We start from the raw sequence: 27,161 nt of genomic DNA, 5'->3' as shown, positions 1-27,161 counted from the left end.
AAGGAAATACTTCCCAAGTTTCCAATTAAGAACATCATGTAGGAAAAATTCTTCTATTCATTGATCTTTAGCTTTAGTATGTTAACCTTAAATCAAAGAAAACTAGAAAACTTTAGCAAAAAACCCCCAACTTTAAATAGACTTTAAGTAAGACAGTAGTTCACAGGCCAACATCAGGAAGTTACTAATGACAGTTCATAAGCAAGTTAACTTTACCTTAATCAGTAAGACAAGTCTGTAGTAAGCAATTGATGCATTACAGGGGCAATGTGATATCTTCAAGTTGCTTTATCTACTAACATAAAATCACATAAACAGATACTTATGGTTAGAGGACACTTTTTCTAGGGTTGTTACAGGTGGCTTTTTAACTAGAATAACTTGAAGTCCTACAAACCAATATGTTTTTAAACCACATATAAAATTATCCAGAGGAATGTTATGTCACCGTTTTCTTACTTTGGAGCTAGAAGTGTCTAAACTTAAAATGGTCAAAAAAATATAATTGTATGGGTGTGAGAGCACTACCACAGCATTACTTCAAAAGTTTTTCTATTTATATAATAAATGAAAAACATTTAGGAAAGATCCCCCCGCCTATTCCACAGTTAATTTTGGTTTTTTTTTATTGATCCAGTCTTGAATAATGCTGCTTATTTGGTAACAATATCAGGCAAAAACATGAGCAAGTGCCATTCTGCATTCCAATATGAATAATTCAATAAAGGTTTGCAATATATACATTTTATCCAGTTTCTGACATTAAAGGTCATCATGCCAATGAAAATTTTTAACAATACAATAAAATCCTTCAAATGCTAATTAATATAATTCAAGAGACCAGACAATTCAATTTTCTGAAATTTATATCACTCATGTCCATAATAATTTTACATTTCACACTTCATGCTCTCAAATGTTACCCTAGAGAAGACTAAATCTTTTTGCCACATATACTATTAAAGACACTAGCCAGGTTTATAGAGTTACAGAAGACTATAGTAAGATGTAAAATTTAGTAGTAATAAGTTATGACATTTGCTGACTAAAACATTATTCAGTCTACACTAATGTTTGATCCACTCAAATACAGTAAGTATTTGGATGTTATATACTACCCATTTCATATACTTACAGTGCAAAGTAAGAGACAATTTTTTTCCTGAGCATTTAGGAAATGAAAATCCTTTTTCTTTAGCTTTGATTACAGTCCATTTAAAATATACTCCTCACATACCTAAGCTTGTCAAGACTGTACAATTAAGACAGGCAAAAATTTGTAGATATCAGAAGCCCAATCAGGAATTGGAAGGGTTACTGAACATCTCTAAAATTTGTCCCTGTTTTTCAAGTCTAAGGATATAATAGGATTTTGTCTAATAGCAAAAAATTCAGAAATTACATTTTTCCCATTGATGAAACATTCCAAAATGTACAAACCACATGCCTTCCAAAACAGGGAAACAGCCACTATTCGAACAAATTGCAATACATATTTCAACTTACTATTCTGTAGTTAATGTAATGCCCAGTGAGCTGTGCCTCCAACAGACATAAGAGAATAAAACTTTTAGGAATGTGTTTTGGGCATTTTGTAAGGAAGATGGATTCCTTACAAGTTCATCTTTTTCTCAATAGCTACAGACCATGAGTTTCTAATTCAATCTTCTCTTCTGTCTGCAATGTATCAGGTTCTACTGGAGGAACAGGTGGTCTGAGTATAATCTCTGGACCTCCACCATAGATTGACTGAAGAAAATTCCATGTTTCTTCTGATATTTGTCCAGAATCTGCTCCTGAAAAATTTAAAAAATGTAATTAGTATTTAGAATAATTCTTTCTTAAGTCTGTAACAGATACAAAAAGAAAAAAATGAATCCAGATTAAAATTTAAAACTGTAAGAATTCAGATTCAAATTTAACACCATAAGCTTCATTTTTGCTTTATCTTGCATCAGCTGCCAAACCAAATTATCTGTTTTGTGTTAGTTTTGTATTTCTTGAGTCTTACAACTACCTGGTCTAAATTATGCAGTACTTGCAGAAAACACATGAAAATGATAAACATCTTATCTAATATCTACCAATCAAGCTGACAGCCAGTAGCTCTTGGTACTCAGAAAACAGTGATTCATATTATTATAAGCACATGCAGTCACATCAATTACACAGTAAAGTTCAAGGAATCAAGATTCTTGTTTCATCAGAGAAATTAATATTGATAGTAAAGAATAAAAGTATGAGAACCACAATGAAATTCCTAGAGAGAAAGGACTATTATTAGGATAATAACAGCTCCAGTAATGCTCCTGTAGCACTGATGGATCAGCCTGATTTTGTTCACTGATTGAAGTCTTTGCTTATGATTCCATTGCTCTGGCTAGAGGTATGTCTCCTGTCTCAAGTCAGCATCCAACAAGCATTTCTGATTTTCCACAACTTTTTACAGTGGCAAAGACAAAATGCATCAGCACATCTCCTCTAGGTTTCAATACAAGGATCCTGTCTGATACTGAGTGACTTCCTCACATTAACCCACGCAGAGAGGTCACATTTCTGTTCTACCAGAATAAGCCTCCTCTTCTTTAAGCAAATCAAAACCCTACCCTACAGCAAGTTTCCCCTGATATCCTTACTAGGCATTATTAATTTGTCTTGTCAAGCCTTGTTTCAGCACCCTCATACTTAAAAAAAAGGAAGTTGGCATCATAAGCAGGAGACTTCTCCCGTTACCTCCTGTACTTTTCTGTCCTCTTCACTTGCTGCAGTGGTGCCTACTGTTGTGCTTTACCAGTTAAGAATTTCCACAGGGGAAGGGTACAAAGAGCTGCACATTTGTTTACCTACACTAACTCAACTATGCAAAGCTTCATCTGGAAGTCATCATGCAGATCCCATGCCAGTACTAATGATGTTATGCCTCAGTTTCACTCTTTTACATTTAGACTCTCAAGAAACAACTCCATCTCTGTAGGCACAGGAGTGGATCTTCGCTCCCTTATCCAGATTCCAGCCAGTCAGGTTAAACTGAACAGGCACAGTGAACTAAGGCACTGGAATCAGGACCACTGGATCACAGAAATATGTAATTCTGGACACTATCTAGTACGTTCCCACCTCTTATGACTTAAGAGACAAATTTTCCACATCCTATTAATCTTTATTTCTACTTAAGTTCTAATTTGTATCAATGTAGCTGAAAGTAAACCAACAACTGGATCATTTGCTATCAATTACTGATTCTAAAGTGATTTTTTTATTTTATCAGGCTTTATACCTTGTACTTTAATTCTATCATCAGCACTTAAATCATTAAAACTCACTAAAAAACTCATGAGTGCCAAAACTAATTTTTTAAAAAATAAATTCTTGGCATTCTACAATTGGTGAGGTTTATGGTAGGTTTATTGGTGCATCCACTGTACGCTGAGGCATTAAGCAAAATTGGGAAAAAATCCAGTTAAATAAATGTTAATCTTAATGACGCAAATTCTTCTTTTAGGCTGACCTGCAATGAATTTAAAGCTTCCTAGAAAGTCTAAAGCCTTCATAAAGCAGGTCATATAAGAATGTTTTTCTCTGTACCTATGAATTCCAAATAAATGGTATTTAGCATTTAACTGTGAAGAATAACAAAGAAATCTGTATCTTTGCAAAAACTTCAATGTGCAATGTACAGTTTCAAATGACTCGCAGAAAAATGAGCAAGATTTTATTTACAATGGTTTTCTTCCTCTGTGAGAAGATGTTTTTCTATTCAAATTAGGTTTCAAGAGCCAAATAACTACATACAGATATAGAACAGTCTCCCAATTTTGTTCAGAAAACCCCCATCAAACCATGTGATACAAAGCCAAAGTACACTTTCACCATTTTCAAGTTACTCTGCCCCTCCTACACTCTCAACTGCACTTGGATTAGTCTATTACAGATACTAATTCTTCTTTTTAAGAATAAAACGATTCCCCAAAAATGGGCACAACACAGATTCATTAGAAACTGCCATTCATTTTACGGTAACAATAAATAAATTAAAAAAAAAAAAGTTTCAAACTTCAGCAAATGCATAAGAGGCACAAAGCTGCAGCAATGTTGTACACCTACCTTGTTTTAGCACAGCATTGCCACATTTTGTTACTGCAATCTTGGCATTATCAATGGGGCCGGGAGGATCTAATGCAACAGAAAAATTATTAAAATTGGGAGAGCTGAAAACAAACAGCAGGTTGGAGGTTCTATTTCCAAATGGAAGGAGAAACAGCTCATTTGTTTACCACTTGTTCTTGTACTGCTTAACAGTACATTTTAAGTGGGTAAAAACTAATCACATTTTTAATTAAGAGCAAATTTTCCAAAGCATTCATGATTACAGTTAAGTCTTCAAGCAACACAAAACATAAATTAATCCTAATTCTTATCCTTACCAAAGTTGTCCTAGAGCAGACTCTGACAAGACTGCAGAACATTTTATCAGTTTCCATTTCAAAACTTTAGAGGCATCTGAAGTCACCTAACTGACATTAGTACAGTTGTTACTGAGCTAGCTGAGTTTAGATTGTGATGAGGTCACCTTTCCTCCAGAAGCTGCAGCATCATCTATCAGTTTGCACAACAAAAATCCATCCCCCCTTGTATGTAGATCCAATTTTTCTGCTGCTGCTAACAGCAAACATCCTGCAAACAAGCAACATTCTTTCCAACACTATCCCATTACCCCATTGCTGTGAATTATTTTACTACGTTCTGTATCCTGGATGTACTTGTAACCTATAAAACCTGTGTCTTAGATGTTTAAGAGCTTTCGCTGTCTTTGCTATCTGTCTACAGTCTTCTACCAAACCAGAAACAACTTAAACAACAATACAACAAAAGATTACGTATATTTTGAAATGGGGCAGAACTTACCACTGTCTTTACCCTTTACAAATCCTTCCCATTCTCTGAACCAGTGCATGCTGATGCAGTAAAATGTTGATGGAGATTCTTCTTCTTGGAATGCTCTATTAAGCTACAAGGGGAAAAAAATCTGTGGTTTTCTGCCCTTTTATTTCTTTAAACTACTGAATTCTTTTAACTACTGTAATAATTAACACCAAAACATTACACTGTAACAGAACATTAACACCAAAACATTACACTGTAACAGAACTGACCATAAGAACAGTAAACACCTGGTGAATACCCAAGGTGAGATTCTGATGCAGTGGTAGCCTTCATATTAAAAGCTGATTTACTATTTAGTTGAGAAATTATTTGTATTTCCTGAAAACAGCAACAAGTTCTCCTGAAGCACAAGTGCTTACTCATCAAACATGAATGGCTAATTACTGTGAAGGCTGAACTTTCAAGTAGCAAAAAAGCAGAGATCTTATTTTTGTAAAATAAAATAGTGCTTTGAAAATTTTTCTCCATAATTTTAGGGAAAGTTTTTTGTGTGATGAACTGTATCTTCATCTGTGTTTGTTTTTCCCCTAGTATTTCGAGCAGATGGTAGCACAGTTCCAAGCAAGGCACAGTGAACTAATACATTGGGACTTTTCATGACTTATGGATCTTTTTACAAAGTTATTAAGAAACAAGCAAAAAGTCACTTAAACCTTTAAAACCATTATCTTTTTAGCTCTGTAATAACAGAGCTATACTTTCCCTTTTAACTCATAAACCTAACGCATCAACACAACTTCTTAAGGTTTCATATAGACTAAGTTTTGCAATCATTCCCTAAAGCCATCTTTATAGAGGATAACAGAATTTTCTGTGTACTAACCAGTAACAATACTTGCACAACAGTGCACATATAATCACCATTTTTACTGGAAAGATACTGACTGCTAAAGCAAATGAGGTTGACTCAATGTTGTTATTAATAATTACTAACCAGTGGCAACCCCGAGTAATGAAAATTACTAAAATTTTCAAAAAACATGGAAAAGCTGACAATCTCTGAAGTGTGATTAAAGAACACACAGAACTGAAAAAACAGAGTCAGTTCTATTTTTCTCCCTTTCATGGGTTGAGATAGCAGAAATGGGAATCCAATGTCTCTGCATTTATTTTCACTGAAAACTTCAAAACACATTTTTGGTTTAAGAACTTCAAAATCATTACCACTAGTTAATTTACCATTCAGACTCAAGACTCTAACCCAGGGAGAATACAGTGGCTTCTTGATATTAATTATACATATCCATTACAATACTAATGCATTTACTTCACTTACATTTGTTTATGTTTCTAATGCCTTTTTAAAAAATTAGAACTAATGATTATCATTAAATTTTTCTTGGCACAGTATTATTGCACTTAAACCTTATCAGACTGCACAGAACAGACCACTGGCAGTGTATAAAGAACAACTGCTCATGTGGCTGCACTGTTTTGATATTACAAAAAAGCAACTTAAGAAACGTATTAAAAATATTCTCTAAGTACATTTTCATGTAAACAGTTATCTGGGATTTCACAAGAATATTACTGCTGCCATTAGGAGAGATGGGGTGGTATATAGGTATAGAGATATTTAATAAAGTAGATTTGTTACAGGAATCCCCTGTGCAATTCTGGTAATCCCTTGGGTCTAGCAATGAATATCAGGTGTCGTGCAGTAGCAGAATGGATAAGTGTTTACTTTTTTACCCGTATAAACATTTCCAATTCATTTTTCCTTCTTTTTTCAATTCTTTCAGACTCTATTTGGCAGGTGTGACAAACATACAGATGGTTCACAGCTGGTCCTCCCCCATATCTGCAGTAAAAGTAAAAAACCAAAACAATCAGCCTTGTGGAAAATATAATGTAAAAAGACCATGCACCTGTAGACATGGCAAGTGTCAGTATGAACAGAAGGCTGACATGTGCCAGTCACAGTGATCCAGAAAAGCCACCATTTATTTTCCTAGTAATATTCTGTACTCCATCCTAAGACCATCTTGCACGTTCTGATTGCCTCATATCAGTACAAACCACCTCAAACTCTGCTGCATCTCAGACTTCAGAAGGAGTTACTATGGTTAGAACATGTCAGTGAGCAAATATTGTTATATATACACCAGGTGTGATTTTATCAAAGACCTTTAAGAAACAGCCTACGGAAACATTCCAGCCAGTTCTGTCTTAAATGTGTTCCTCCATCCCACTGGAGACTCTTCATCAGTTTTGCTACCTCCCTGACCCCAGCCTCTAAACTTATTTATTGTTTTGCTCTTAATAGGTTATTCTTGACCCTTCCCTCACATTTTCCTTGTGTGAAACTGTATCCATGGAAGTCTGCAGGGGCACTCCTTCTGAGGACATTTTTGCATACAGAAAAGGGATAATGGAAGAAAAATCTAATACATATAGGAAAAGGGAAATAAACTGGAAATAGCATTGCTTTTATTTTTCACTTGTGTGCACCAAAACTTTAAAACATCAATAAAATCTCCTTAAACCCTTAGATGTATTGTTTCGGTGGCAGGAAATTACCAGCTAAAATATTTAATGGAAGTGCAGTACAGAGGGTTCAAAGCCATCAGCAAACCTCTTCTGCAGCTTTTTGTTACTTTAGAACAAGGCATAGTTTGTAAGAATTCCTCCTTTATAAGCAAGCACTCAAACCTGACCGACATTAAAGTGTGGGGCAGTAACACAGAACACTCAGATATAAGTAATTTTGAAGCAGTACTGGCAGCTGAGGCTATGGATTCAAAGCCAACATAAAAGAAAAGCTGTCTCCAGCCAACAAGAGAACAGGAAGCTGATACAGAGAGCTCTTTCAAAAAACTCTTGCAAAGTGTACTTTTGCTGACCTACTTTGTGTTATTTCATGCATACCATACATGTTTATTGGTTTAATATTGAAGCATTACCCCAATAACACACTACTCTATGCAGTCTTTTACTTTGCACAAGAAAATGATAAAAATCAGCTGTTTGCAATCCCTTCACTCAGCTGTGTGCCCAGAGGGCTGTCTTTTTCCTGAGCCACTAATTCTAAAGTCTGATATTGCTGCTTGGCTCTCAAATTTTATCACTGGATTTTTTCCACTTACAGTTTAAAACTTACCTGCTATACAGATTATCCCATATATTTTGAGGTAGCATTACAACTAGGTCCTCTATGAAGTTAGCTTTGTGTGGAGGAACACCTGCAGAAGCAACAAAAACCTCAAACAATAAAAAAAGACTTGTGGATTTTAGTGGGGGGAGGACACTATGTTAGAAGTCCCTAAATAAATAAAAAATGGAACCTTTCAATGAATTCAGAGAAATTATATGAAACAAGTTTTACCTCAGTATAATCTATCACTGTATTTAGAGACACCACTCTAATTTTAGTCTTCTATGACTAAAATGACTTCTGTGAGCCTGAAAAGCTTATAAAAAGCTAAAATGAATGGCTAAAACTAAAGGGCTAGAATCCATTTTAGAACTGATGTCAAAAAGCTTCTTATGGCATCCAGTTAAAATGTCAGGATGATTAAATATTTTGATTATGCATGTAAACACATTAACAAACTGTCTATTCAAAATTCACTTATTTGCTGCAGACCATTTGGAATTATTTCAAACAACATGAATACTTGAAAGCAGAGAAATTTTGAGGAAGGCAAAAATGGAGGGGCTTGCAGAATTAACAGTGTTGAGTTGAAGCACATGGTAAGCAACAGTGGACTATGCAGGAATTCTTGGGAACAGGGAAAATCCAGTACTTGGGCACTCGTACATCAAGAGTTATCTGCTGTAGCCCTGCAGAGGGAAAGCCAAGGGGCTCACAGGTACTCTGCAGATTGCTACAGGGACACAATAGTCCTGTGTTAAAATTTTGGTTCTGCAACGGGGGCAGCACCTCTATCTTGTAATCTAATACAACTGTATTTTTTATTAGAAAATAAGTAATGATTTCTTGGAATGTCAGCACTCAAATATGGGTATTTCCCCAAATATATTTTGCTTACTGTAATGCTCGTATTTTTATTAACATATAACACAAGGTAAAATTTTTATGCTCCTATACCAAGTACACAGAACTACTACTTGATTTTCACACTGTTAGGCACTGGATACTCTGTATCAGATCAATTTCTTCTGAAGCAGTTTTCAAACCTTCTCACTGCTTAGAGCCAACAGCAGAGAAAAACATTCCATTTGCAGATGAAAGTATTAAGGATGATGATATAGTGACAGGATTTTTTAAAATGTGAATATACATGTTTAAGAAGCAAGCAGATAAGAGGAATTGTTCCTCTTTAAGAATCAAGACAGTTTATGAACAAAATCAAATGTGCAGAGAAAAGAAAAAAAATAGGATAACTTCACACAGTATCATTTCTAATTAGTCAGCTACTAAAATAAGAAAGAGTTTACTTCGACGTTATAATTTACCTAACAAGTTATAACATGAACCTAGTATAATCAAATTCCTTTAATTAAAACAAGTATACACCACTGTTATAGATAGAAGTTGACTAATTATTTTCAAATGATTCACAGTTAGAGTCTCACCTCCATGCATACAGAGAAAGTCATTATTTGAAATTGGTCCTGGCTCTGCAAAAGTCTTGAATTTATTTAACCACTGCCTGGAAACATAGAACTGCAGAAGACTTGGTTCCATCATATTCAGTAGCCCTGATATTCTCCGTCTCTCTCTCTGTGCTTCTTCACTGCTCTTTCTATTACAGAAATAGAAATCATTAAACAAATACAGATCCTTGCATACAGTGCAGATAATTTATTTTGTGAAAAGAAAACTCTGCCTTCAAGTAAATTACCTGGGCCTTGTCTGCACTTCCCAGTTTACACAGCCTAAGAAAGCAAGCAGTTGGGCTGCAAGACAGAAGCTGATTATGCTGCAGAGCTGGTAAAGCACCAAAGGGCTGCGCCCATCTGCTCATTTCCTCTCTGCAGCATTTGAGATAAAGCTTTGCAAGCTGTGCTTCTTGGACAGATGTTCCTTCCTTACCTTCACAAGTAAGGTTACACAGTAAATACATCAGCTAATTCCCCTACTTTTCCTGTATCCTCCTACTTTTCTCATTGTACAACTGGAAGTAACTCTGCTCTCCTGGTTTAGATACAACAGAATCTCTTCTCCAAACCAGTACTAGTCTTTTGTGGATATATTCTTTTTTAAAGCCATATTTTATGAATGCTATTCTTATTCTTTTATTATTTATTTGAATACGTTCACCCACAATCAAAGATCTAGTGCTCTTTCTTGGCAATAAAGCAGGACTTCCAAATTCCTTTTAAAAGGCCTACTAAGTCAGATTCATGGGCTCAGCTTGAACAGTGGCAGGTGGGAGTGTCCATGTTATATGTTAAAACATTCTCAGAACACATCTCTTTTTTATGCAACTCTGACACAATGTATTTTGCAGCTAACTTTCAGTGGAAATTTGATCTTAGTACCAGAAGTTTAAAATCTGAACACTGAGTTGCTTTTATTATCTCAAGTACAACAGTTCCCTAGACTGAAGATGACAATAACATGACGTCTCACCTTTCATTTCAATTCTCAGGAAGAGACTAGCCTATCAATTGTATTAAATTAAATGTATAATAAAATGTATAATACAATGGATGAAATTATAACACAGTAAAACCTCTGCAGTCCTTCAGCCCCTCTGATAAAGACTTTGCACAATTCCAGTTAGATCTCAGTTAAAAAACCTTCTGTGTGCAAAACCTCCCTATGTGCAGAATTCCCTTCCTCTAATTGAAAATAAGATATCTAGTTCTTAACTGTTGCTTAAAGTTCTTCTACTACACAGATTCCATTTTCATTTTAATATAAATGCTTTAGCTCTGACAGAGCAAGTGTTAAGGACATAATTGAAGGATTAAGTTTTTCTCCAGCACAGGCTTTTCTTGTTGGTCAAATTCTTCCATTATAATTCCTATGGGGCAGCTAATTCTGAAAGCTGGCCAACTGCTTAAAAAGTAATTTACATACATGACTTATAGGGATATGATTGTACTTTTAATGTCTTACCTGTAGAAGAGAACATAGGCTTCTGCATTTTGCACTGTGGATTCTGATACTTCTGTGACACTCTGGTCATCAAATTCATACCACAAATTATTTAAATTGTTGCGACAATAAGCTATGTAATGTCCACCTAGGGTGTAAGAAGCAAGAATTATTGAAAAATGCCTAGAGCTGTCCATTTTACTCAGCAACATATGAAAAGGAAGTAAGTCCTAAAAAAACCCCTCAAGTTTTAAATGGGAGAAACAGGATCATTAGCAGACATGACTTTGAAATTAACTTGTCAAACTCAGCATCAGCTTTTTTTCTGAATTTCTATTAGCTAGTGGTGAGTCGAACACCAACCTCAGCATGTTCCTGCACTCTTCAAGCAGCGTGTTGTTTAATGCAGTCCTGAACCATGACATTCAGAATAAGACTGTCTGAACAATTTACCCTTATCAGTTCCTGTAATGAACTCTTTTCAAATTTTTGTATGCTTTATAATAGAAAGTAGCATAGATGTGGAAAAGCTACATGATATCACAACCATAATTAACTATGTTTCGAAGACTATTCATATGATATTTTAAATTATTACTATTTTTAAAAACATATTTAAGTGCTAATAAGTAAATAATCAACTATCCATTAAACCAATTACGTGAAGCACCACTTAGCGGCACTAAGTGGAAGTTGAAAAAGCATCCAGAAAAAAAAAAAAGAACGGAGAAAAACCAATTCAAACAGTGGCTACCTCAAGTTTGAGGAATATGAGGGACTAACTTCTATAAAAATCCATGAAGTTTCTGTCTTAAAACTTTTGTTTCTCCTTTTTTCCAAATCTTAATATGAAATCGTCTAGGCAGAAATGACCTCAACATACAGCAGTAAGATGTTTACTCACCTACTCATCACTACCCATAAATAGCAGTTACCACCTGTTTTGGGGTTAAATGGTAGCAATCATCCAAGAGAACATATTTTGAAAAAATGATTGGGATCTCTGTGATGCTTTGTAAACAGTTTCCAAAAAATTAAGGCACACAAAGCATTGACATGAACAGCAGCTGTGTAGAGCAGTTGATCAACTGGTCATCTGCTGGCAACATTATTTGTACACTTCTACGTTGCTCAACAGTGGATATAGTTTTCTTACTTAATACTCCAGGACCTGCTAATATTTTTCCACCTTCAATTTTATTTAGGTATGCCATATAATTTCAAAGATGTGCCAACTCTTCCAGAACAAGCCTTAAATCTTTTAGGTCAAGGTAAAAATCATGGCATTCATCTTCCACATTAAAATTATAATTGTTTATCTATTTACCCTTCAGTATATAGTTATCACCCTTAAAGAAAAGTACCAACTGATGTACCAACTGCAAAGACAAAACAATCAAGCTCATACTCACTGCTGGCAGTTCCATGATGGCAGATGACAGACAGGAGATCGTAAGTCACGATTTGAGCTGGACTGTCCTTCGCAAGGAAAGGCTGAAGGTCAAGGCCTTCCAAGGGGAAGGACACATGGGTCCCAATTTTTGTCGAAAACATAAGCTCATGTCTAAATCTTTTGAGATGAATGCACAGAATCTGTAAGAAGGATTGACGGACTCAGTCAAAGAACTATACGTGCTATTTGATATTAAATACCTGAACTGTGTGTGCCATCTTTTCCTTTTATCAGCCCAAAAAGAAGAGTTTTCCCTATGACCTGAAGCATACTCACAAGCTCTGCATTTTAATCAGCTGTGGCTACTAACGCAGATGCAGCACTGAAAAATGTACTTTTTCTCTTCCTCAATGCACACATTGCACAATCTTGCCATGAGGGACATTAATTCTTCCTGATTATTGAAGCCATCAACTCATGCTTTGAAGTGTAAGACTGGATTACCTTTTAAATGTAAAGTTACAAATGTTTCTTATAGACAAGCTTTCCAGTCTGGCTGTGGTGTTTAATTCTATGACCTACAGTATAAATAGTAGTATATATAGTAACATAGAATAGAAACAGTTATAGAATAGTTGTGTTACTGTCTGCAGACCAACAATAGTAACAGAGGGAAATCCCATTCCTATACTTGTCATGTACAAGATTAATTTTCTTACAGGGTGAATAACCACGTTGCTCACATTCTTAAACAAATGGCAGTATGAAGGTAGACTTTCATCACACAGCATTATAAACACAATTTACTCCATGCAACTCATTAGTCTTACATTCCTAATCACCCAGAAAAAGTGTTTTAAAGTGCATATTGCAACAGTACCTCAGGAAATTTTTGCACTTTGCAGAATTTCACTCCATTTCTTAACCTAAGCAAAGAAAAAACCAAACCGAAACAATCAATAATTTATTCTGAAAAGGTTTTACTTTATTGTGCTAGATCAGCAAAAGCCTAAGCTGAACATTGCATTAGTAAACCCAAAATATTTCTGGAATGTAGACTAGACATGGAGTAGCCAAAAAGATGCAAACTGATGGTTCATAAGACAAGACAATCTGTACTGCTGAAAAATTCAAAACAACAAGTACAATCAAGTCCCTACTTGATTGCTAACTGTTTCTCTTAACATAAAGGAAAGAACTTGAAGCTTCATGAAAGCTGATTATCCAGCAAAAGACAAAAAAGAAATGAACTAAGTTTACTTCTAAGAAATTATCTACGGCACATACAAGAAGGAATAACACTCCTGGTACCATGAAGGGCTTCAAGCAGTCTTCTTCAAACCACTTCTGTTTCTTGGTTCTTTAGTATTTAAAGCCACAGTTTATTTATTTAACACACCTTAGTGACCTACCACGTATTAGGGGAAAGCTGCTAGTATTAGAGAGGGCTAAGAGCTTTTATTTTGTCAAACAAAACCAACTTAGATCTAAAGGTGTAAGGGGATGAGAAAGAATTAAGCACAGGTGGTAGGGTAAGTCGGTGTTTCCTGACCCCTGCACCTTGGTAATACTGAATTTCTGACAGCCAGAACACAGGGTCATATCAAAAGATGAACAGTATTCGGACATACCCAACAGAAATAAATGTCTCTGGACTAATGGAAGCAGTAAAACCTCAAATTAAGACAAGGTAAAACAAAGGTAAAAGCCAGCTTACTTTTTACACCTTCCACAGCTGTACATGTTATCACCTGCAAACACCAGGGAGAAGAAAACCAGCCATTATTCTCCAAATCCGAGCAGTTATCCTTTACGTGCGTACATTTGGTATATAAAAGTTTCAAGGAAATTTATCTTTAGGTTGCGTCCAATATTTAACAGTCATAATAGTGTTGACATAGAAACTACAGGAAAGGTTCTTAGGTTTTATGTCTTCAACTATGAAGCAGTACAGTATAATCTGAAGAGATGATGCTATATAATTTAAAAGGGAAATAATTTACTGCGTCCAAATTGAGGTTATGAGAATGAATATTAATATAGTGGGTTTGAAATTTTTATGAACCTTCAGTTGATACAATTTCACTAAACCAAATTCAGACTGACTTGACATTTCTAAAGCAGCTTCCATAGGCATTTCTTATCTCAAATATTCAGCTGAATGAGAAGCTTACCTTTCTGAAATGAATGATCCCAAAAGAATAAGGATTGACTGTATTACACTCTAACAGGTGGCCTCTGCTTAATTGCATTAAGCTAAGAAGATATTAAATCATCCCATTGTGACAGGAGGAAAAAAAACACAGAAGGAACATGTTCAGGTAATGAACCTCTTACCCTTGAGCTCATCTCTGGCGAAAAAGGCAGCAAGACAATCTTGTAAGGTTACAACTGGACCCCAAAACCAGCTAGGAACACATGAGACAACAAACCTGAAACATCATTGACAGAAAAGAAAGAAAACCAACATATGTTCTGCCAGAAGAGCAGAAACTAGAATTTCAAAATAGACAATTAAATAAAACAAGATAAGTATTATTTACCTTTTGAAGTATTCCATAAAAAAGGCTATCCATCCCTGGGGGGCATATGCTTCTCCACATGACCCTGCCTTGACTAGAGATGTCTGATGACTTGCAGAATGGAGTTTAGCGAGATCTTCCTTACCTGGAATAGGCAAGGACAGATCCTGAAAGGTCTCCAGGGTTACAGACAGCTGAGGAAGAAAATAAATGAAACACAATGGAGTTAAGCTTGAAGACAAACAGCAATTAAACTGAATTTTGTAAAGTTCACTAGTAACTACCAAGACACTGCATAACTGAAAATTCCACTAGGTACCAAATTAATCATAAAAAAAGCAGATTAAAAAGAAGTCATTTTCTAAAAAACGAATTTTTAGAGGAACCAAAAAAAAGTAACATTTAGGCATGAACTTGCACATTGTTATCACTGAAACATTTTTGTAGGTCATTATTATTTGTCTCCATATCAGTCATACAAAGCACTATGATTTTTGCCTCAGGCTGTGTTATACAAAGTAGTTTCAGAAAGCTTCAGTCCATTGTTTCCACAGTATTTTACTCTGACATTATCTTGACCTGATGTAACTGGACTCGCTGCAAGGGAGACCCAGCTGTGTCTTTTCTTGCTCCTGTACTTCACTTAGTGATCATAGTGATCATATAGTCACACAGTCACACATCAAACACATTTTAGAAATTCTTGTTTGCTTTTTTGACTTGTTCACCAGATTACCCTGAGGTCTCTGTATTCTTAGATCTAAACCAAGAGTGTTGGAACCCTGGGTTTAGAGAATTTAGGTTTCTGGGATATAATAATATATATGTAACAATATGGAGGATTTGGGGTGTGGATTTGTTCTTCATCTTTTCTCCTTCTTCACAAATCTGGCTGTTCTGGTATTGGGTCAAAGAACCCACACTGCGGGTCATGAATAGACAGTTATTGGATTATAAATAAAAACATATAACTTGGTATTTCATAATTGGTTGATTTGGACCTTAAAGGGCCTTGAAAGTTAGAACTCAGGGCCATTTTCCACCTTGTTAACTTGGAGGCACAATCTGTGCAGCTGCGTTATAGGTAAGAAAATAATAAACAGCAATTAGAAGAAAAGCCTGGCGTCTCCTGCGTTTCAATCTGAACTCTGAGTAAAAGAGCTCGCGATTCAGAGGCAAAATGGAAATAGAGAAAATCAACATGAGAAGTATTAAAGGCATGCAAGTACACCAGGGTTAGCTTTAAGCCTTATGTTGAGAAAGTTGTCCCCAACGTAAAGATTTGGTTATCCAGTATTTGATACGATTGCTTTGAAACTAAAGCAGTCCACTAGCCATATTTAGATAACTGACTTTTTAAAAAATAATCATGTAATTCTCTGAGCAAATAGTACAGGGAAAAAAATCAACCCTTCCTATGTTTCACCTCCTTTTGCAGTAGAAAGCAACTTCAGAAAGCAGCTAATGATTCATATCACTGCAAAAGTTAGTGTCTTTACTTGGATTTTTTGAAAGACCTTAATTTTGTTAGCTTCAATCTATCTGATAAGACTGTTACAGCATAATATTAGATTACTGTCTTTTCTTTGAAACATTAGGGACCTGAGAACTTAGGGTAGTAGCAGGTATGCATTAGGATATTCAGAACACTACTAAAAACTAATCAGACCTAAATGAAGTTGAAGAGCAAGCTTCTTTCTCCACTTGCTGTAAACCAATTCTCAAAATGTTATTTTTCAGCTCTGAGTAAATATCCAGCTCAATGAATACAAGCTATTCTCATCACAAAGTGCTGGTAGTACCCACTACTACAATTTAAGAAAACTAACATGAAACAACTCAACCTTCTGAGGAAATCTGCCACAAAAGAATTTCAAGTTACCAGAGAATGACGATATTCATAAAGCAGTAAGAGAAGAACATATTAAAAGCTAGAACTTTCTCTCCTTACCCGATCACAAGTCAAGCACTGGACTGAACTTATTATAGTCCCATCAAATATATCAGAGATAACACTCCTGTACTTCTTGCGCTTCTTCCTTTTTGGTGATGATACTGTTGAAACTATAACATGACAAAAATAAAATGCTGCAGTAAGCCAAAACCCAGTGGATTCTGATTTCCTTCAACTTCGTGTAATATAATTAGAAGTCTCATATATTCAGGGTTAAATTATGAGCCAAGCCCTGTTTTCTATTTACTAAATATTTCTTAAGAATTGCAAGATCACGTTACTGCCAGTACAGGCAATTCATGTGGGTTCCTCTAGCAGCTGGGGACAACCAACAGAAACTTTTGCCTCTCTAAGTAAAACTCAAACTGCCAGTCTTGAAATCTACAGCCTATTGCTACATGGTTGATTTATCCTGACAGGAATCCCCCAAGGTATAAAAAGGAACATTCTATTTGACACTTAATTTGATCAATCTTCCTGGGAAGCTTGAACTATACTGGGCTGAAGAGCTCACACACAAGGTTAGTGTATCACAACACTGATGACAGTGGATTGAAATAGACTAAAGGTACTACTGGAGTCGCTTATTAAAAAACCCCAGGTCTCTCAACCTCTCCTTGGGCATGACAAGCACCAGTGACCAAGTACCTCTTCTGACAGACTCAGTTCAGGTTATCTAAAACCCTCCTGTAATGGTGAAGCCAAAACTGGAGACAGTAGTCAAAGCTGCTGAACAAATGAACCAAGGAGGTCAATGACTTAAGTCCATTAAATCACTGCCATGCAACACCAATGCTAAAGCATTAAAAAGATAACATGAATGTTCAGAAGTTCAGGACTTATCTGGATGGGCTTTTGAATGAAGCAGGATTACAACATTAAAGTTGTACTGCTTTTTGGTTTGGGTTTGGTGCAATGCCTTAAAAGCACGCTCTGAAAGACAAGCTTTGCTTAAAGTGATCTACTGTTAGAAAAATCAGGGGAAAAAAAAAATCATGTATTATTCCTCATGTCCTAAAGCAGCACTGTCTCATATGTAAAGGCAAGTAAAAGTAGAAATATTCTGGATGCTCATAAATGCATTGTGCTGCAGTGCCAGAAGAAATACTCTGCACTGCAGGGACATTAACAACCATAAAGCAGCCAGCAATCACAGGTCTATCTACAGTACAATTATACAAGGCTCCTTAAACCTTAATTGACTAAAATGCTGATTTACTGAACTTCTGCTGAAGAACCAATGAGCTCATTTTCCAGAGAGCATTACCTTTGAGGGTACTAACTTCTTACACCTTTCTCTTCTCTCCAAACCAGTGCAATTGAGAACACTGTCTAAAAATAATACTCTGTCCTCCCAAAATAGAGGCAAATACTATTCATGCTTCAAAAGAATCAGAAGATTACAGAAATACAGGGAATGATCTTGCATGTCCAGCTTACACAACACTCCCTCTTCCCACCAGAAACAGGGATAAAATCCCCTTAGAAACAACGCTGCATTGTTACACAAGACATAAGAAACACAATGAAAACTACAATACAGAGTAATTCAATACCAGGAAGAAAATAAAGAGCCTCTACCTTTTTTGTGGACTTGTGCCAGTGAAGAGCACGATGGGAATGATTTTGGAGGGCTGTTTGATAAGCGTGTGTTCATCCCTTCAATTGATGATGGTGTTTGGGCTGCAGATACGTCATTCATGTGGACGTCATTGATGTATTCTGAAATTGAGATTTGCACAAATTTTATGAAAAAAATTACTGCAGAATGAACAGACACAATGGTCATGTAACTTATTTCCCACACTGTCAGGCCACTAGACATTTAGGAACGTAACACCATTTCAGTTCCTCTTAAGTTAAGAGCAAAATAAAAAAACCTCACTCCTCTGGTTATCTGAAACCTGACCCAGTACAAATAGTTAACTTTTAAGGGAATTAAAATTGGATTCAGAACACCTAAACTGAAAAAATAAACTAAGAAAGTACATTGTTTACACGTAAAACCACCTACCCTATTTGACCTATACCTCTACTATATTCTACAACCCACTTCCACTCCCACAGATATTCTGGCTAAGATCTTGGCTATTTCAATTGTGCTTTAGCAGTGCATTACCTGAGAATCGGCTGTGTATCTGTACTTTGACAGTTCCCTGGTTATTTAAAAATTCAGTGGTCTCTGACGCAGTGTTCGTATCTTTTTCCAAGTCTTCCATAGAATTTGCTCGTTTAAGTTTGTTGTTTGATATTTTCTCTTTCTGCCAGTCTTTGGATGTGACTGAGTTGTTATCATCATCCTGAATTAACATGGTTGTTTCTGCAGGATCCTCTAAGACAGGTTTGAAAATTGTGTCATTTTCTGTTTTATCACAGTTACCACAGGATTCACAGGGCTGAAAGCCTAATTCTGACTGGCTCTTATCTTCTTCCATACTCTCTTCAACACTCATAGGCTGGGCATCTTCCAGTTCTACAACTGGTTCTTTAAGTTCCTCATGAAGCAAATCCATTAGACAACGCAAAAATTCTTGTGCGTCCTAAAATTTTAAACAAGTTTTACCATATTACTCTATTTTATCTGGAAGATATTCATATCAGGAAAAGATACAGATAACTAAAAAAGCTGGCTATTAAAGAAGAATAAAGAAAATTCCTCTGTCCCACGTCTAATGTTCAAAATTACTTTCACTTCTGGACCATGTATGTTTCCTGCATACATTTCCTGCATGTCACAATCTTATACAAGCTTCCTTCAAAACATTCCAACTTGCAAAATAAATTACTTTAACAACATTACTTTAACATATGGCAGCTGTGCTGCCATAGCTTACTGGAATGATAAATGTAACTCAAACAACTACCAGCAGCGTGGTGAGACTCCAAGCTTTGCTTGTAATGGAACATTTTAGAGACAGTTTTTGTAAGCCTTATCCAGCAAAGCAACCAGAGCCTTGCTTTCACTGGGCATGAAGTACTTTTATTAAAAAGTGCTATGATGCTACTTAGTCTGTCTTTCCAATGCATCACACTGCCAACAATATTCCAATTCTTCTTCTAAAGCCTCAACAAGATTCCCCAAATGTGTTCCCACAAAGCTGTAAAGTATTACTGAAAGTCTAATCTGTGTTTGGAAACATCTTAAAAGCCACCAAATTTCATCAATCAGCACAGCTGCCTGGTCCTTGGCAATAGAAAGTATCTAATAAAGCACGCATGCGAGAAAACAAAAGCCTCTTGCTGGCAACTACTACTGCTTTTATTTTCTTCTATTTTCCTTTTTGTATTCTGGTTGTTCATAATACTAATTTTTGCTGCTCAACATTCCCATCCATCAGAACAATTACTTATCAAGCTCAAAACTGCTGACTACAAAACATTTATTTTCTTAAAAATTGCAACCTACAGAACTGAGTTTGGATTTGGGTAATGAAAAAAAAAAAACCAGTATGCCTACTTGCTGGCAATCCTTTCATAAAAAACCAAAATTAACAAAAACATCAAGATACAGATCAATGAATAAACATTCTTCATTGATCAATATAATTTTCTCCCTGAAGATTGGACATGGCTGCCCAACTTGCAAGGCTGAGCGCTAGGAGAGTGTTGGTTATGAAAGCCCTGCTGTGCTGTAATTGTTGCCATGAAACCTGCTGAACATACAACTGAACTATGATCCAGGCCTAACCTAAAAAGGTCTCATTAAGTGTTACTCTGCATGGAAAAAGACATTTTCATCAGCGTTCAGAGCTGCAAGAATTAAGTTTCCATACAGTTTCTTTTTGGCTATCAAGGCTGAATTTCTACTTTTTCAGAAATCCATGTGGCACTTTAGAAATTCTTGAGCAGATTACAGAACACTAAGATTAATATTTAAACAGTGACTTTACAGCTACATGCAGCAATTGAACATTAAAACATGTGTCCTAATCTTCACTCCACAAATATGAAACATAATGGAAACAGCAAAACTCCTTTTAATAAATGCAGATTCCTGGAAGATACTAGTAAGCTTTCCTAATTATGAGTCTAAATTTCTCACCTAGTCCTAAAGCTTTTAATGAAGTGATCCAAACTGTATGGATGCACCAAGATATTGTATGAAGGAGCAACTGAAGAATGCCTTTGCTATTTAATAATCCCTACCTATTTATCAAGCCACCAACTTGTGGTTCCCATAACACACAAATGGTGGGGCTTTCTTCCAAGATACCAAATGGAAATGCATACAGTGTATTTTTTTCAAACGTTGGTAGAGAAATATATTAAAAATCTGTTATATTCTTTATTTTTGAATATCTTTGTTTTGTTTTCTGGGACTGCTCAAACATTAGCAGCATTATTTCACACAAAGGAGAAGTTCAGATATTATTAGTTAAATTTTCCTCAAAGAAAAGGAGTTATTCTAAATTGAAGGCCTTTTGAGAATTTGATATAAATAAATATAAAACATGACTTAACTACTGATTATTCAATTTCAGATGATCTACATTCAAGTCATATTAACTAAAGTTTATGTTGCATTTGCTTTAAACAAATACAGGAAGTATGGTATCTTAAGCATTTGATTTCTAATTAAGAGATAACTTTATGGCTCAGGCAGATTTAAAAGACATCAGAAAGTTTTACCTGTTGAGAGTAGCCTCGAAACATTGGATTAACAGTTTTAATTCCTTGAAATAAACCAGTAGGAACAACAGATCCAGGCCTAAAAAAAAGTTTTAAATATATAAACACTGAAAAAGAAAGCATTTAAGTGGATTTTTTTATCTTTGCTGGGATCATAATGTTACCTGCAACTGAACACCAATAATATTAATCTTAACAAAACATAATATTGGTATTGAATTATTAACTACACAATTTTTAAAAACCTGTCATCCAACTGAAACAGTGACTGTATCAGGCCTTTCATGGCACATTTCTTGTCAGACAATCAGATGACAGATCAGACAAACTCTCAGCACTGTGCACAATTACTGTTTCTTTACCTTCGTATTTATATTTTGAAGTATTTTCTTAGATCTAACACAAATTCCATATAAGGAAATAAGAGAAATTGATAAAACATTGATACAGAATGAAGAACACAGAGAGTTAAATATTTCAGATGCATTTCTGGCAAATGTAAACATTTTTAAGAGCTTAATGCTTGCACAGTGCTCATCTAATCTCTTTCTTGTCCTATCTTTGGTATATACAGAAAAGAACAGGTTATAAGGAGTGCTTGAGTCCTGCAAGTTAGCCTTTCCTTCCTTATTTTTTTTTAAGAAGAATTCTGTGAACATATGAAATAAAAATTAGAAACTTAGGACAAATTAATGCACCCTCACGACTCTGGAATCTATTTATTATCATTTCATCACCCAAATGATTTAATACCTGCTTTTGTGCCAGAGTTCTGTCATCAGCTTGAGGTAACTTTTACAAATTGCAGGTTTCTTATCTGTTCGGGCTAAGCCTCCACAGTCAAGAAAAAAGTGTGTCAAAGGTGGGCTGAATAAAAAGAAGAAAACAGTAATTTTTTCAGGTTGTTAAAATACAAGAGGAAATTTGCATTTCATACAGGATTATAAAATAAGAAGAGTAATACTATTCTATAATTGAACAATTCCACTTCCTACGTTCTTAAATGCTGCGACCAAACATTTCCTGGTAGGACAACTTCAGCAGTACAGCCACACTGCTCCTCAAACGAGCTCTGACATTTCTCAAAGCACCAGAATTGTCTAATGGGATTCAAATTCAAGGCGACTCCTACCAGCTGTCACTGAAGTACATATGTACCACTCCAGCAACAATCACCATGAGCCTAGTCCACAAACAGCATCCCAAACAAATCTTTTCTATAGAATCCAACAGTGCCACAAGATCTGTGTAGGCAAATAATTTCTACTTAAATGATTATTTATGTTTCTTCCATGCAGTGTTGCCAACTCACATACTCTTTCCTCTCCCTTAAACCTCCTTTCTGAAGTCACAACCCCTCATACACACTGGACCCATTTCCCTCCAAGAAAGGAGACATCCCAGCAAACTCACAAAATTTGGCGTTTCTCAACATAATACTTTCCTCATGGTGCCTTTTCCACTTCTTTATCTTCCAAAGAGATCTGCCTCAGTTCTCCTCTCCCTCATCAAAGAGCCTCAGTGAGGTCCTTAGCCCTGCCTGCTCTTGGCCTGTGGCCACTCCCAGTGACCCTGTGTGACACCTGCTCAGGACCTGCCACCGCCCCACCACTCCTGCTGCATGAAACTTTACAGCCGGGATACTGTTTCTATCTGTTCAACTTCTGCAGATTGCTCCTTTGTGAACTTGTCTAGTATTCCCATGGGATGACATGGGATTTTGCATTCCATCTATCCCTACCCTGATTTAGCACAGAATGTTCCAGACACATTGTTTGTAACAACTGAATTCTGATCCTAGTATCTCTCTTTTTGAATTAGGGTTTATTCTTACGCATTTCCTTTGATTTTTCTGTAGCAAAGGAAAAAAAAATTACAAAGACCAATCCACAAATCCAGTAGCTTTTTTTCAGATTTTCTTCTAATTTCTAAAACTGCATATATTTTCATGTAGGAGGCATTAGAATGAAACAGGGAAAAAGCTGAGCGGCCCATATACCATAATAAATTGTTTGCAGGATACAAGACTGAGAGTCATGAAATGTATGTCCTCTTCCATGGTAGTGCAGCTCTTCAAACCCCTTAAGACCATCTGGAAAAAATGCATGCATAAGCAAATATAAAATTGCATTAACTATCATTTTCCTTACCAGTTGGAAAGAGCTTGTAAAGCTGCATTCATGTAACAAGTGTTTCCAATATTTTTTAATCCTGTTAGACCTGAAAAACAGAATAAATACAAGTCTGTTAATCCAATAATTCCTAGAAAATACATATTAATCAAAACACTCGTAACACTTGGGACGCCAATTATAATGCAGAATTGCAACTAAAAGAAACATAGGACTCCTAAAGGAATACCAATCTAACTAGAAGTAGTAATTAAGTGTTTTGATCTTGATTGACTAAAACACTTCAGACAAGTGGACTGTATTTCATCTTACTAACTTTTCACAGTTTATGATACCTGCAGATTTTAATTAAAAATAATTTAATTTAGAAGTTTTACTTCAGCTTAATGACTTATCTGGTCAGTTAGTGTTGCTATGCTGCACTTGTAACTAATCACATTACCAAAAGCTTCTCAAAGATTTCATTCTTCTGTCCCAAGTTCACACTAAGTCAGACTACACTCAATATTCAAAATGTACTCAGCATGTGATTATCCCAGACTAGTCTGCAATTAGTCTTTTTTAATTTCAATGATACACCTTTACTTTTACAAACAGACTGCTCAGTTCAGACTTCCCCACATAGTTTATTTCCTAACCCACACTCTTTACTTTTTTTACAGATAGTCACATATACTTTTTCCACACACATGAAAGTTATAATAACATATATTCTTTCCATTATTATGAATTATGCTATTCATGGCTACTAAAGTGTTACATTAATGAAGTAATATTTCAAAATAAAATTGCTTTTGTATGAGGGAACAGTAACATTTCTAAGCAAAGAATCAGTAAAACTCAAAAATTTAAAAAACTTAACAAACATTCAGCAACCAATGCTGATGACTCTATGCATTATGACTCTTGAAGTGTAGGAACTACCCCAGTAGTTTTAGTCTGTGGCAGAAAAATAAGTTACTTAGAAAAATCTTTCTACACCTGAAAACCACTTGGGTTACTTCAGTTACAATTTCTAATAGACAGGACTTAAAAATTGAGTTTTAAAATGTCCTTCTATCTGTCTGAATGGAAATACAGTCCTGCTTCCCGTACTAGAACATGCATTCCAGATTCTGCTACAAAGAGAACAATCATTCTTACTGAGATTGGAAAGCAAGAGCAGTCAGAGGATTTTAATTTTATTTCATTTTTTTAGAGGCAGCAGATATTTCAGAGATATACTCTCAATGCATTTTTCCAGCCTGTAGTATTGCAAGGAAAGTTTTTAAACAGACTTCTTTACTGGTGAAGATATATGCTAATGTTTGCTTCACCAAAAGCATTTCAAAAGAATTTTAAGAGCAAAGTTAGAACAAAGCTAAAGAAGTTTCTTCCTTTCAATTTGGTGTCTTAACATAGTCATATCATCATTACTGAGAACTTTAATGCAATTCTAATTGTATATTATTGCAATGTAAGCTATATTCCCCAAAATATTAGTAACACAAGAAGAGATAAAAATCAACAAATACATGCATTGGTTGGAGAAACTAACTAGGGATAAAACACATGGCATAACGATTTAAGGGCAGATGGCAAATTAGTGGAGTGGTGTCATATCCTCTAAGACTGTGCCAGACAACAGAAGGAACAAGGCAGGTTTTCTGACCAATGCCAGCAGACTTAGAGAGGGAAAGCTGGTAGTGAAGGAGACCCATGCTGTGGTCGAACTCTAGCCAGCAACTCAACCCCCCAGAGCCACTCACTCACTCCTTCACAGTGGGATGGGGGGGAATTGTAGAAGTGAGAAAACTCATGGGTTGAGATAAAGACAATTTAATAGGTGAAGCAAAAGCTGTTTGCACAAGCAAAGCAAAACAAGGCATTCACTCACCACTTCCCATGGGCAGGCAGGTATTCTGCCATCCCCAGGGAAGCAGGGCTCCATCATGAATAATTGTTACTTGGGAAGACAAATACCCTAACTCTAAAAGTCCCCATCTTCCTCCTTCTCCCAGGATACCATATGTTATGGAATATCCCAGTGATCAGTTGGGGTCAGCTGTCCCAGTTATGACCCTTCCCAACTTCTTGTGCACCCTCAACCCACTCTCTGGTGGGTGGTGTGAGAAACAGAGGTTGACTGTAAGCCCTGCTCAGAAATAACTGAAACATCTCTACATTATCAACCTGTTTTCAGCACAAATCCAAAAACACAGCCCCACAGCAGCTGCTGTGAAGAAAATTAACTCTTGCCCAGCCAAAACTGGCACATTCATAAATCAGAGTAACTTTTCTCTCACCACTGATGGAAAACAAACTGCCTTGACATATGCAATGTAGCTCAAAAACAACAGCTCATCGATCTGCTGGTCATATTTTTCTCAAAAAAATGGTACTTAGAAACATTTTCTTTACCATCAAATACACCCATCCTTTTTGGAATGATCAATAATAATCTGAGACTTAAAAAAATAGTAATTATTATGTTCTCTTATGAAATGAAAGATTAAAGCTTCACTGTTGGGGATTAGCTTCACTGTTTGGGATTTCATCACTCTTATTTTCATCTTTACACTAGATTTAGTATTAGGGTGGGGTAGTCCTTGATATGAGAAAGGTTGGCAGTGCATGAAATCAATCATGTCAAGGAGAAAACAAATAACCAAAACCCCACACTAGGATATTACAGGCTCAGAAAAGCATTATTCAAAATGCAGGAAAGCATTCAAATCAGGAGGCTTTTAGGGAAGACAAAAAAAGTAGAACAGATTTTAAAAAAGCCTTTACCCAGAGTGTCTACAACACCAACTGCACTAAACATTACTCCAACATCCTTTCTTATTTTTGTTGCTGCTTGCACAGGTGTACTGGGTGCACTACAATTTACTACCACAGCCTCTGCTCTGAAGGTAAGTCAGATTGCTGCAAGGAAGATGAAACTAAAATAAACATCTGAGTTGGAGCAGAAAAGGAAACAGTTCCACTTAGAAGAGAATTAGTATACAGCTGGAAAACAGACTTGAAAACATACTCATGCAATAATGCACAGGGTTTTGCTTTTATTACCTCTGGTCTTCAATTCATCTTCTTCCACTTCTATATCTAAGTCATCAAATACAGCTGCTAATGGAATCTTTAGTGTGGGATTACTGGGTATTTTAAAATCCTTAAAAGGAGAAAAAGAATTATTTACTTCTATTAATCACTTTTCCACTTAATTAAGCTTATGTGTAATTTTACCAACAAATCTAGAACCAGAAAATGATGTGAATGCATTTTGAAATCTCACTGCACATGAAGTGAGAACATCAGGGCTCCACAGGTACCCTGAGAAATACTAAGAACCCCCCAAGTTTTTGTTTTCAGGTCGCTGCATGCTTTTCTAACAACAATTGAAGAACCAAAACAAAGCCAGGGATGGCATCTCTTTCCCCTGGGTAACAAAGCAGCCTTGAAGAGGCTAAGAGGAAGAGCTAAGGCAGGAGCCATCACCTAAGCCAGTGAAGGTGTTTCTGATGTGCCAGCAGATGGCTCACTACAGTTAATGAAGACAAATTAAGGTCTTGATAGAAAACTGTACAGATAGAGAAAC

At 35.9% G+C, this 27,161-nt stretch overlaps 1 protein-coding gene across 2 annotated transcripts in view; it reads right to left on the bottom strand.

The window, feature by feature from the left end:
* Window positions 1-772: 772 nt before the first annotated feature.
* USP33 (ubiquitin specific peptidase 33) overlaps window positions 773-27,161 on the bottom strand; it is a 38,187-nt gene continuing 11,798 nt past the window's right edge. The window contains exons 6-24 of one of the 2 annotated variants that reach the window (XM_082287097.1): window positions 26,636-26,735; window positions 23,603-23,672; window positions 22,206-22,319; window positions 21,453-21,531; window positions 18,943-19,363; window positions 18,405-18,545; window positions 16,821-16,933; window positions 14,891-15,063; window positions 14,685-14,779; window positions 14,065-14,098; window positions 13,228-13,273; window positions 12,367-12,547; window positions 10,976-11,102; window positions 9,484-9,653; window positions 8,045-8,126; window positions 6,637-6,745; window positions 4,906-5,008; window positions 4,105-4,173; window positions 773-1,796 (exon numbers count right to left, since the gene is read on the bottom strand). In XM_082287097.1, coding sequence (XP_082143223.1) covers window positions 1,639-1,796; window positions 4,105-4,173; window positions 4,906-5,008; window positions 6,637-6,745; window positions 8,045-8,126; window positions 9,484-9,653; window positions 10,976-11,102; window positions 12,367-12,547; window positions 13,228-13,273; window positions 14,065-14,098; window positions 14,685-14,779; window positions 14,891-15,063; window positions 16,821-16,933; window positions 18,405-18,545; window positions 18,943-19,363; window positions 21,453-21,531; window positions 22,206-22,319; window positions 23,603-23,672; window positions 26,636-26,735 — 2,385 coding nt within the window. In that variant the 3' untranslated portion in view covers window positions 773-1,638. The remainder of the gene's footprint in view (window positions 1,797-4,104; window positions 4,174-4,905; window positions 5,009-6,636; window positions 6,746-8,044; window positions 8,127-9,483; window positions 9,654-10,975; window positions 11,103-12,366; window positions 12,548-13,227; window positions 13,274-14,064; window positions 14,099-14,684; window positions 14,780-14,890; window positions 15,064-16,820; window positions 16,934-18,404; window positions 18,546-18,942; window positions 19,364-21,452; window positions 21,532-22,205; window positions 22,320-23,602; window positions 23,673-26,635; window positions 26,736-27,161) is intronic. The other variant, XM_082287098.1, reaches the window with a different exon arrangement.

This window comes from Coloeus monedula, assembly GCF_965178545.1.
Source record: "Coloeus monedula genome assembly, chromosome: 9".
Classification (NCBI taxonomy): Eukaryota; Metazoa; Chordata; class Aves; order Passeriformes; family Corvidae; genus Coloeus; species Coloeus monedula.
This window is presented reverse-complemented; position numbering and strand designations above follow the sequence as displayed.